At 45.8% G+C, this 13,265-nt stretch overlaps 1 protein-coding gene across 2 annotated transcripts in view; it reads right to left on the bottom strand.

The window, feature by feature from the left end:
• Positions 1–301: 301 nt before the first annotated feature.
• LOC115482552 (transient receptor potential cation channel subfamily V member 1-like) overlaps positions 302–13,265 on the bottom strand; it is a 53,347-nt gene continuing 40,383 nt past the window's right edge. For both annotated transcript variants that reach the window (XM_030222428.1, XM_030222427.1), the window contains exons 14-16: positions 11,506–11,633; positions 5,639–5,760; positions 302–2,588 (exon numbers count right to left, since the gene is read on the bottom strand). In XM_030222428.1, the coding sequence (XP_030078288.1) occupies positions 2,431–2,588; positions 5,639–5,760; positions 11,506–11,633 (408 nt within the window). In that variant the 3' untranslated portion in view covers positions 302–2,430. The remainder of the gene's footprint in view (positions 2,589–5,638; positions 5,761–11,505; positions 11,634–13,265) is intronic.

The following is a 13,265-nucleotide window of genomic DNA, read 5'->3' on the forward strand; positions in this document are numbered from 1 at the left end:
GTGTTCTGTTTCCAGGGCCTACTGTCCATTCACTTTTTCTTTTCTCATCTCCTTTCTTCTTCACTCCCTGCCCTATATCCATCTTTCATGCCCATCTTTTTTCCATTTTTCTGCCTCCTTCTCAAATCTATTTAGTTTCAGGCTCTTCCCTTTCCCTCCATTCATGGGCGGCTTCTCCACCCTTCTCTTCCATTCCCTGCCATCTGTGTGTTTCCCCTCTCTTCCCTTCTCCTACCCTCTGTTCATGTTCATTATCTCCCTTCTTTTTTTTCTTTCTTCCATCCCCCATTTACATCTGTCCCTCTCTTCCCCAACCATCCATCATTGCTCCTCTCTCTCCATCATCCACCATCGACCCATCTCACTCTCTCTTACCCTCACCATCCAGCATCACCTCTCTGTGTGTCTCTCCCTCCACCATGCAGTATCACCCATCTCTTCCCTCTCACACACCATCACCATCCAGTATTGCCCCATCTCTTGGTTCTGCCCCCATCCATCTCTCCTCCTCTCCCCACCACCACTACCACAAAAACAAAACAATCATCCCTCATTGCCCCATCTCTCTCTTCTCTACCCCCAACCATCTAGTATGGCCTTGCTTTCCCCTATGTCCTGCATTGCCCCATCTCTCTCTCCCAATATTCTGCATTGCTCCATCTGTCCCCACCTTCCATATCCTGCATTGCCCCATCTCTCCCCCCCCCCCCTCCTATGGTCTGCACTGCTCCATCTCTCTGCATCTTCCATATCCTGCATTGCCCCATCTTTTTCCCTCCCTATAGTCTGCACTGCTCTGTCTCTCCTCACCACCACCCCCATATCCTGCATTGCTCCATCTATTCCTGCCTTCCTGTATTCTGCATTGCCCTGTCTTGTCTCCCTATCCTCTATCCCTCCTGCTGGCTCACTCATTATAGGTGATCTGAAGCTCTTGCACCAGTCCGTTGCTTATGTCTTCACCATAGCTGTGGTGGCAGCAGCATGCAAAAGGCAGGCATAGGGACGTTCCCCTTGCATGCTGCCACTGACTCTGCCAGACTCAGAAACAGTGAAGACTCTCTCTTGGACTTCATTGCAACCCATGGAGGGCATCTTCCAGGGGTCCTTTTACAAAGCTGCGGGGAAAAATGACCCTGCACTAGCGCCGGGGGCCATTTTTCCACAGCCGGTAAAAGCCCCAAAAAATGGCCATGCAGTGAGATAACTCTTACCGCATGGCCATGCGGCGGGGAGACCTTACTGCCACCCATTGAGGTAGCAATAAGAGCTTCCATGCTAAAGCGTGCGGTGATGCCTGAGTACTACCGGGTTATTGCCATGCAAGCCATTTTTCCTCGGAAATGGCGCATGCTCAGCACGGAACTACCACCAGTGGCCTTGTTGGGCAAGTGGTAGACCCAGAAGAACCTAAGCCCACTCTGGGCTTGCCACCGCTTTGTAAAAGGGCTCCTCAATGACTAGAAACCCCCCATTGATGTGCCTTCTTGCAAATTATGGTTGAATGCACAATAAAACAATTTGTGCATGTTAAACATTTCTAAAATACATTAGGAAGTTTTTATTAAAATAAATGTCTGAAATGAATTGAAAAACCTTCTTAAATTTAGGCAAAAGCCTAAACAAACCAAAAATGAACCAAACATTTTTGCCCTGTGCACATTCCTAAGGCACTGATGAACTCCCTGTCTGGCCTCAGACATTTTGATGTCTCTCTTGGCTGTTAGATTAGGATCGAAAGATTCACAAATCAGAATCTGTAATCCAGGCAGGGGATAGAGAGATGGGGTCATAATATAGGATATGTTCATCTGGTTGTGAGTCCCAATTTGGATCCACATCTGAAAAGGTGATTTTCAAATCAGTGTTTTATTCAAGACAAAACAAATAAGCCATAGTCCCATCCGTAAGTATCACTAACCACATCCTCCTTGGACAGTGGACCATGGTTTGGAAGTCTTCACTGGCTACTAATGGCTACAAACATGGAATAGTTGCTATAATTTCCTTTGGGGAGGGAGACCTTTTGATCTTTTTTTTTTTTTTTTTTTTAAAGGAACACTTTTCACATCTTCTCTTCCAAAAGTTCCCAACTCTGGTACAGTTTTAGAGCAGATGAAGAACTCTTTCTTCTTTCTTCCCTAAGTCTCCTTCTGAGCCACTTTAGCTGGTGGCAAGTGAGCACATTTCTGTTTTTGATGGGCTAGGCAGTGGCACATATGCACAGCAGAGTATCCTGAAGGTTTTAAATCAAGAAGTGAATCTGTCAGCATGACCTCTGAGACCAATGATACAACTAAAAGGCCAGGTGTCCAATAGAAGACACCTTCCTTTGTAATAATAGAAGTTCACTAGGTCCAAAATCCAGTAATGGAACTGGGCTGAAGTGTTCAGTGAAAGAGCGCTGATGGAAGCTACATTTCCAGTGGTCTATGCCTTCTGGGCATCTGTGGGACTAGTCGTGGTCTCTGTTCCAGGAGATTCCTCTGAAGGGATTACAGAAACTGAATTTAAATGCACCTTCTCCTCTGTGTCCTGATCCTGTTCCATGGATTTTAACCATGCTAATGGGTTCTTCCAACTCTTTGCTGTAAATTAAATAACAAGGAATCAGAATTAAATTTGTTCCTATTATTCAGAGTTCTAGAATGTTCTTCACATCATCTGAGGCACTAAAGGAGAATCTAGGCTGTTTATTACTTGTGGAGGGCACTCTCCATTTTGCATCTATGCTAAAGACAATGTCCCAGCATGGTACTGATGGCACACTCTTCCCTCTGATCCAACCTTACCCAGTGTCTCAGTGAGGGTCACTCTTCCCTCTGAGCAGAGTCTAAGCAAAGTATAAGGGGGCACCTCCTATTCAGCTAATGTCCCAGTATGCTTTAAGGGGCATGCTAGGGATAAACCACCAAGGTGGAGAAACTGGATCTGCTATGAAAAAATCAATTCGACAATAGTGGAGTAGTGTGATCAACAAGACTCTTCCAAAAAGCCAAGGAGACGGGATAAAGAGATATGCTGTTTATTGGTAATAAGAATGGACTCGACAGGGCACTGTGTTTCGGCAAAAGTGCCTGCCTCAGGAGTCTAAAAATCACAATAAAAACACATAAATACAATCATATGGAAATCCAGTACAAAGCCATGTATATATATGATGTAAAGAGATTTACAATGACAAGGAGTTATGTTAAAGCCATCGTGAGTTGCAAAGTAGGCTATAAAAGGAAGTATGGAAGGGACTTATAAAATATATCAGTGAATTTAAATAAAAGTATGAGAACAGATAAACAAACATATCGGTGACAATATAACAAGCTATCACATGAAGCTGACCCATTGTAGCATGCAAGATAAAATTGTGTTGATGTACAAAGCAGAAATAAGCCAGATCAAGCCTACAAACAAAATAGAAAAACAAAATGTATATGTAAATGGTATGTCAAAGAAAGAGAGAATGCATTTGGGTATGTGTGTGTGATAAAAGTGGGCAAGTGCATACCCAAATGCATTTTCTCTTTCTTTGACATACCATTGTTTTTACATATAAATTTTGTTTTTCTATTTTGTTTGTAGGCTTGAACTGGCTTATTTCCACGTTTTACTTCAACGTAATTTTATCTTGCATGCTACAACTATACACAGGTCAGCTTCATGTGATAGCTTGTTATATAGAGGAGCATAATTAAAGGCGGTCCCGAACCATATTATCGAAAAAGATGGCCGGCCATCTTTTGTTTCAATAATACGGTTGGGGCCGGCTAAATCTCAGGCATTTCAAACTCGGCCAAATCCAAGGCATTTGGTCATGGGAGAAGCCAGCATTTGTAGTGCACTGGTCCCCCCGACATGCCAGGACACCAACCGGGCACCCTAGGGGGCACTTCTAAAAATTAAAAAGAAAACATTAAAATACCTCCAAGGTGCATAGCTCCCTTACCTTCGGTGCTGAGCCCCCCAAATCCCCCCAAAACCCACTCCTTACAACTCTACACCATTACCATAGCCCTTATGGGTGAAGGGGGGCACCTAGATGTGGGTACAGTGGGTTTTGGGGGGAGGGTTGAAGGGCTCCCATTTACCACCACAAGTGTAACAGGTGGGGGGGATGGGCCTGGGTCCACCTGCCTGAAGTGCACTGCACCCACTAAAAACTGCTCCAGGGACTTGCATACTGCTGACAGGGAGCTGGGTATGATATTTCAGGCTGGCATAGAGGCTGGCAAAAAAAGGTTTTTTCTTTGGGGTGGGAGGGGGTTGGTGACCACTGGGGGAGTAAGGGGAGATGATCCCTGATTCCCTCCGGTGGTCATCTGGTCAATTGAGGCACTTTTTTGAGACTTGGTCCTGAAAATAATTGGACCAAGTGAAGCCGGTGAAATGCTCGTCAGAGCCGGCCATCTTTTTTCCATTATCAGCTGAAGCCGGCCATCTCGTAACCACGCCCCATTCCGCCTTCTCTACCCTGCCGAAACGCCCCCTTGAAGTTTGGCTGGCTCTGCGACGGAAAGCAGTTGGAGCCGGCCAAAATCGGCTTTCCATTATACCGATTTGGCCGGGTTCAGGAGATGGCCGGCCATCTCCTGATTTGTGTCGGAAGATGGCCAGTGATCACTTTCAAAAATAAGCTGGATTGTCACCTATATGTTTGTTTACCTGTACTCATACTTTTATTTAAATTCACCGATATATTTTATAAGTCCCTTCCATACCTCCTTTTATAGCCTACTTTGCAACTCACGATGGCTTTAACATAACTCCTTGTCTTTGTAAATCTCTTTACATCACATGTACTTGTATACATGGCTTTGTATTGGATTTCCATATAATTTTATGTGTTTTTATTGTGATTTTTAGACTCCTGAGGCAGACACTTTTGCTGAAACACGGTGCAGTGTTGAGTCCATTCTTATTACCAGTAAAGAGCATATCTCTTTATCCCGTCGCCTTAGCTTTTTGGAAGAGTCTTTTTGATCACGCTACTCCTCTGTTGTCAAATTAAGGGGCACTCTACCACCTTTCAGGTGAGACATTTTTCTAGGGTCCTATTTGTTCTATAAACCCAGGAGGTCCAAGGGTACTTCCCTGATAAAGAAATGTTTTTCCAGGGTCATGATTAAATTCCAACCCTGGCCTAGCTTACAGAGGCAGACAACTGGGTTTGAGTGGAGGAGTAGCCTAGTGGTTACAGCACCAGGCTTGATGCCCAGTTCAAATCCCACTGCTGTTCCTTGTGATCCTGGGTAAGTTACTTAACCCTCTATTGCCTCGGGTACAAAATTAGATTGTGAGTCCCCCAGGGACAGGGAAATACCTAGTATACCTGAATGTAACTCATCTTGAGCTACCACTGAAAAGGCGTGAGAAAAATAGAAAAGTTATCAATGATTTCTGTGGAACTGGCTGCAGATAGCCACTTATGTCCACAGTAGACTGACATTTTTCAGGGCTGATACCGTGCAGTGCAGGCATAGCAAAGAAAGAACCCCACCCTCAGTTCAGTGAAATATCCAAGTCAGGATTATTTATTTATTAGGATTTATTTACCGCCTTTTTGAAGGAATTAAGGATTGAAGGAACGAAGGATTAGGGGCTGACGTCTGCACTGGGCCTGTTCACAATATATGATCCTCACCTCTACGAGGGGAAATGCCAGAGTCATCAGAGCTGCTCTGACTGGATTCCTCATAGTAGTCAGGTGCTTCATGCAGGAAGCCCAGGTCCCGGTTCCAGTCACACCAGTTCATTTCCTCCACTCTGGGAAAATAAAGTCATAAAGAGCTTTTAATAATGGCGCTTAGAGGCAGATAGGTCAGCAAAGATACCATCCTTCACCGATGACACACTTCCAAAGCTGTTGTCTCTTACTGCTAAGGTTCTGGTGCCAGACAGATACACTGGCACACTTCTAGAACTGATATCTCTTACTATCAAGATTATAGTTCAAGACATATACACAGGCATGCTTCCAGAGCTGATATCTCTTACCACCAGGGTTCTAGTGCAGGACAGATATGGAAACATAACCCCTAGTGGTTGTCACGTGATTGATAGCACTGGAAAGTAGGAGCAACTGGGGATCGCTTCTGCCTGGGGACCTCCCCCAGAACACCAGAGAATTAAGGTATGGATATGGGGGGTTCCTTTAGGGATAGGGGACTTGATCAGGGGGTCTACTTCAGAGAGGCCTCTTCTTTTAGAAGGCCTGTATCAGGGGGAACCTTGTTGGAGGTTCTAATTTGGTGGGGGGGACCAGGTTAAGAGGGGTCTGGATCGGAGGCTCTACTTTGGGGCAGTTGAATCAGAGGGCTCTACTCTGGGGGGGGGTTGAATCAAGGGGTCTGGATTTGGGGATTAGATCAAGGGGTCAAGATCATGGAGCTCTAACTTCTGGGGGGGTTGGATCAAGGGGTCAGGATCAGGGAGCTCTACTTTGGGGGGGTTAGATCAAGGGGTCTGTATCGGGGGAAGTTGGATCGGGGGGGTCAGGATTGGGGTGGGGTTTACTTTGATGGGGGTATCCTGAAGGTCACAGCCACAGCCCAATACTTCAGGCCACTAGAATAACGCTGCTTGAAGGGTGGCTCTCAAGCAGTAATTCATTCACTAGAGTAGTCATCAACTGTGGAACTGATATACCGCAGGCTGGTGATAATTTGTCCTCTTAATTGTCTGTTGTGCAGATAAAAACTGAATATACCTGTGTAATGCAGCTGTGTGAAACTAAGTTGATTTTCAACCAGCTGAAAGTACATGCAAGCTGAGCTGTAAAGAATAAGATGCTTTGCTCCAGTGGGAGGGAGTGAGGGAAATGGAGATCTGTTGGCATGTATGTTACAGTTTCCAAAAGTGCACCTGTGGAGGGGCATAATCGAACAGGGCCCCCAAGTTCTTATGAGGGCGTCCTCGCAGGATGGCCCGGTAAAGGGGCGGGGCAACCCGTATTATCGAAGCAAGATGGGCGTCCATCTTTTGTTTCGATAATACGGTCAGGGCGCCCAAATCATGAAATATAGGTCGACCTTAGAGATGGTCGTCCTTAGGTCGTTTTTGAGATGGTCGTCCCCGGTTTTCGGCGATAATGGGAACCATGGACGCCCATCTCAAAAACTATGAAATACAAGCTATTTGGTCTTCGGAGGAACCAACATTCGTAGTGCACTGGTCCCCCTCACATGCCAGGACACCAACCGGGCACCCTAGGGGGCACTGCAGTAGATGTCACAAATTGCTCCCAGGTGCATAGCTCCCTTACCTTGGGTGCTGAGCCCCCCAACCCCCCCAAAAACAAAAACCCACTCCCCACAACTGTACACCACTACCATAGCCCTAAGGGGTGAAGGGGGCACCTACATGTGGGTACAATGGGTTTTGGGGGGGGGGGGGTTGGAGGGCTCAACATGTACCACCACAAATGTAACAGGTAGGGGGGGAAGGGCCTGGGTCCGCCTGCCTGAACTGCACTGCACCCACTAAAAACTGCTCCAGGGACCTGCATATTGCTGTGATGGAGCAGGGTATGACATTTGAGGCTGACATAGAGGCTGGCAAAAAATGTTTTTTAATTTTTTTGGGGGGGTGGGAGGGGGTTGGTGACCACTGGGGGAGTAAGGGGAGGTCATCCCTGATTCCCTCCGGTGGTCATCTGGTCAGTTCGGGCACCTTTTCGAGGCTTGGTCGTGAAAAAAAATGGACCAAGTAAAGTCGGCCAAATGCTCGTCAGGGACGCCCTTCTTTTTTCCATTATCCCGATTTGTGTCGGAAGATGGGCGTCCTTCTCATTTGAAAATTCACCTGATAGACAACAGTCCAGCAAAACGTCCTTCCTTGCTGTCCTGTTTTACGTCTCCTAAGTGTATGCACACACATCTACCAGCATAACAACCTGGTTTTCAAACCAGTGTACATGGTTAATGTTTCTAAGTTGCAGCTTTTCCTCTACCTAATTCTACTCCATCTATTTCTCAGTTCAGACTAGGAAATAGCTGGGCTGGCACCAGGCAAGGCAAAAGATGTCGGTAGCCTCAGTATCTCTTTCCTTGCTCTCCATAGTATAGCGTTAATGTTAAACATGAGCACCTTAGGGGCAATTCTAGAATTCTAGTACTAACCTACATCCGTGTGCTCCTGGATGGAACTCCTTTCATATGAGGAAAGGCTAAAGAGATCAGGGCTCTTCAGCTTGGAAAAGAGACAGATGAGGGGAGATATGATTCAGGCGAGGGCGTAGCCAGACTTCCAATTTTGGGTGGGCCTGGACCCAAGATGGGTGGGCAGAAGAAGAACGCCTTGTCCCACAAGTGATTTAATCTTTCCCTCTCTTGCCTGCATGCCATATGGTCTCTCAAACATCCTTCCTCCCCCGCATACCTTTTAAATAGCAGATTTTCACTGGCAGCGAGCAGCAACTAATACATACTGCTCATGTTGGCCCCACAGCCTTCTTTCTGATGATGCAACTTCCTGTTTCCACATAGGTGGGTATATATCAGAGGGAAGGCTGTGGGGCCGGTGCGAGCAGTATGTATCAGTCGCTGCTCGCTGCAGGCGAAGGTCTGTAGGTATGCAGGAGGGACAGCTGTTGGGAGTTTTTGGCTAGTAGATATGGGGGATCCCTGCTAGCCACATCATAGGTGTGCTGCTACTGAGTGGACCTAAGCCCACGCAGGCCCACCCTTGGCTACAGCACTGGATTCAGGTCTACAAAATCCCGAGTGGTGTAGAACAAGTAGAAGTAAATCGATTTTTTATTCGTTCCAAAACTACAAAGACTAGGGAAGTTGCATGGAAATACTTTTAAAACAAATAGGAAGAAATATTTTTTTCACTCAACAAATAGTTAAGCTCTGGAACTCTTTGCAGAGGATATGGTAACAGTGGTTAGCGTATTGGGGTTTAAAAAAGGTTTGGACAAATTCCTGGAGGAAAAGTCCATAGTCTGCTATTGAGGCAGACATGGGAAGCAACTGTTTGCCCTGGGATTTGTAGTATGGATTTAGGTTTCTGCCAGGTACTTGTGACCTGGCTTGGCCATTGTTTGGAAAACAGGATACTGGGCTAAATGGACCACTGGTCTGACCCAGTATGGCTACTCTTATGTTCTTATGCTCAAACAGAAGGTGCACCCGTTAAGGCCAAATCAATGGCAGGATTAAGTGGGCATGCCTAAACGCACCGCAGAACACATGCATCAGATATTATTCTATAAGACGCCCACATTAATGGTGGACATGCCCATGGCCTGCCCACTTGTACGCTCGCTTTGCAGGTGCACGCTACCTTACAGAAGAGCACATAGTGCCTTTGTATGCACAACTGCCAATACAGGTTCCCCTTTACACACGAGGCACATGTAACTGCTGTTGCCATTTCTAGAATTGCTGTTCTTGTGTTTGAAATTTGCCTTTCTCTGTGTAAGTTTATTACTGCATGTGCAACCTTGCATTTCAGGGGATCATTTTCTAAAGTATTTTCCATTGTAATGCATAATTAACACTCGGAAAATGGGTGAGTGGGTGGCCAGTAATGAAGTTAACTACTGAACTCGCCAATCCAACTGTACATTGAGAACAGTACTGAGGATAGCTTGAGACTACATGCGATCTTTCTAAAAAAAAAAAAAAGGCATAAAAGAGATGACTTTTTGGACATTTCACATAGGTGCCCTATTATGAAATTATCCCAGTTGTCTTATTAAATATTTATCCACTAATGTTGGACAGACAATTAAATCAGCCATGTCCCATTGCTAAGCATAAATGTTATATTTGACTTACATGTTATTTAATTCTAAAGAATGGCCATATATGTGTTTGTGGAGGAAAAAGCCTCTGAATTCCTGGTTCAGAATATATTAGAATCTGCTTTTGCGGGATGGAATCTTCATCGGCTTAAAAAACCTCCTTTGACTTACACACAATTGCTATAAGAATGCCTCATACTGCTCTCCTCTGTTCAATCAGGGGTGGATTATCACACAATATTATAATTGTATACAGCTCAATCAAGGAAGCAGAAATCAAGGATCAAGTGGACAGTGATGACCCAATAACTGATTTGGTCTCCAGTTTAGTTAGCTAGGTGCCACATAAACTCAAACTGTCAGTAGAATTCCAGCCACTTACATTTTTTACAAACTATGAAGGCAAGATTTGTTTCTTTACATCAACGATAGCAAATATAGGGCCTTGTTTACTAAGGTGCACTAGCATTTTTAGCGCCTACTAAAAATTAGCATGCACTAATCATGTAGACACCCATAGGAATATTATGGACGTCTACATGGTTAGTGCGTACTAATGCTTAGCACGCGCTAAAAATGCTAATGCACTTCTAGCACAGCTTAGTTAACAGGGCCTATAGCCTTTCAAAGGTTGCTAACAGCTCTGATTAAAATATGCAGAATAACCCAACCCATAGGTCAGACATATGCAAACATCTGATGAATATCTATCTTGGGCATCCTGAAATCCAAAATGGTTGGTGGTACCTGAGGACGAAAGCTGCTTCCATATTTAGATAATCAGAGCTGTAGGGGTATAATAAACATCTTAGTAAAAAAAGACTGGGTTGCAGTGGTGTAGCAAGGGCAGGGCGGAGGGGGCGGTCTGCCCCAGGTGCATGCTGGTGGAGGGATGCAGAGAGCAGCCACGCGCCTGTTGGCTCCGCTGGTTCCCTGCTCCCTCTGCCCTGGAACAGATTACTTCCTGTTCCGGGGCAGGGGGAGCCAGCGGAGCCGACAGCCACGCGGCTGCTCTCTGCAGCTAAGAATGCACCCGGGGGGGGGGGGGTGTCGTGCTGCACCCTGGGGGGATGGACACCGCTAAACCCCGGGGGGTGCGCAGCAGCGATCCGCCCCAGGTGGCAGCCAACCTAGGAACACCACTGCTGGGTTGACTCTGCCACAGACACCCTCAGTCTGGTTTTCTCCTCCCAATTATCAAGAAGTTCAAAAGTAAAGACACACTGGTCAGTATTTAAAACTACTTAACCGGCCAGGAATGGCTCCTGGTCACTAAATAGCCTAAAGGTGGCTAAGTGATAATATTCAGTTTGACATAGCTGGCTAGCACCAATATTCACTGGCTGACCAGCTAAGTTTAGTGGCCAGATAGACCCACGTAAATAGCAGGTCTATTTTTAACCACTATAACTTAGCCGGTCAGCTGCTGAATATTGGCTTAACCAGCTATGTTTTAGTGGCCCAAAAAAACCCAGAAATTCAATGCCAGTCACTGAATACAGTCCTGGTACTGAAATTCCAGGTTCGCCGCCAACCGCAGCAGTTAGCCTGGCTCCCTCCCGCATTCTCAATATTGGTCCCACAGAAAACAAAGACACAGCATTAAAATATGAACATGTACAGCCTTGTTGTACAGATATTTGAACACTCAAATTATAAATATGTTCCCTTGCACACCATGCACCTACAAAATGAGTCATGAGGTTACTGAGTCATGACAATAAATGGAATGGGGGGATCCCATGGCATGTATCATTTACCTAAAGCACAATCTCTCATCATCCTTCCCATCGGGGCTCTTGCCCACCTTGATGATGCTTCCAGATCTCAGTTTCTTCCTCACAAACTGTGGCAAACAGTTCTCAATATTCAGGATAGTGACAGCTCTCTAAGAAAGAAAGGGCTTGTTGAAGCGGACAGAGAGACAGACAGATAGCACATATAGGGTTCATGGAATTAATGGACATATGTGTTTCAAGCTGTGAATGACTGTCACAACTTATTGTACCTGAACTTCTAATAATACAGTAAGATCCCCATCTTAACAATAGAAGCCCACACCCTGATACCGATCCCCCATCCAGGCCCCTTACAAAAATAGTAGCCCCTCCCCCACCCCCACTGTAGTAAGCCCTTCCAGATCTGCTTTAATTTTATCAGTGGTCTAATGGGTAAACAGGACAGGAGCAAAGCCCACTCGCTCCTACCTGTAGTGGCTGCAGCTTGAAAATGGCAGCCATGAACTCTAACGGTGGTCTTGCAGTACTACCACTAGAGGGAGTCCAGGAGGGAGCAGAGAACTTTGGACTGCTACAGGCCAGTACCCAGAAGTTATGCAGGTGCCAGCTGATATTCAGTGCCAGCACCTGCATAGCTAACTTGGCAAAGTTAGGACTGCTATTTATATGGTCCTGCATGCCTGGTTAGCTATGTGAACACCGTCATTAAAGCATTCACATAACTGCCATCACCAGCACCCGCATAACTGCTGGCTCCTCACCAACTCTGCTCCTGTTACACCCTTCTCCTGCTCACTTTCAAAATGGCTGTATAGTGCTGATCAAGGAGATTTTGACAGAAGATGGCGTGAGCCTATCTGGCTCATTCTATGAGCTGAAGCCAGTGGGCGGAGCTTACAGCCATATTGTGTGACCCCAAACACGTGCAGACACTATTGAAAACAATAGCAAACTTGTGAGGTTTATGACTGCCTATGTATGTGTTGGTGGGGGGGGGGGGGGGGGAGGTTATTTGAAAGCTTCCAATACATAACCCAAGGTTTTTGGGGGTATTTTTTTAACCTGTAGGGGTCCTGGGACATGAGCTGCGGTCTGCTGGTGTGGGCACTCTAGAGCATCAGACCTTTTTTGGAGCCATGGGAGGCTCAATTTTTATAGGGGGCAACTGTCTCGGGACCAAGTTGTGAGCCCCCACCACCACCACCACCACCACAGATGTTTAAAAAAACCTCAGGTTACTTATGGAAAGCTTTCACATAAATAAATAAGCTGTCAAATTTTAAAACACACACACAACATAAGCGGTCATAAACCTGACAAGTCTGCTATTGCTTTCAATAGCATCTGCAAATGTTTGGGGTCACACAATATGACAGTTGCGCGGGGGAGACGGCTTCAACTTTTTGATGTCATGCCGTCTCCTGTAATAAATTCTCTTTGGTGCCGATATTCGGCACCACTGCCCAATTAAAGGTCATTGAATATCTGCGGACAGACCACTGAGCATGATTTAAGCGCTTTAATCATTTTGAGTACCTGGCCCATTGTTATTTGTCATGGAGGCGCATCAGAGTTGTGAGTTAGTTTTGCAGTTTTGTCAAAGGAATTATATATTACAGCCACATTTCATTGATTTGTGGAAGTAGCACACCCTATCATGGCCTCTGGCATTGCCAACGGTGAACGAAGGGCATTACCAGTCCCACAGGAAACTGCAGCACTGTGGCTGACAACATGTCTCCTGCAGTGTGCGACTGCCAGGAAGTGATACTTTCTTTGGT

The sequence above is a fragment of the Microcaecilia unicolor genome, chromosome 13 (genome assembly GCF_901765095.1).
Source record: "Microcaecilia unicolor chromosome 13, aMicUni1.1, whole genome shotgun sequence".
In the NCBI taxonomy this organism is placed as follows: domain Eukaryota; kingdom Metazoa; phylum Chordata; class Amphibia; order Gymnophiona; family Siphonopidae; genus Microcaecilia; species Microcaecilia unicolor.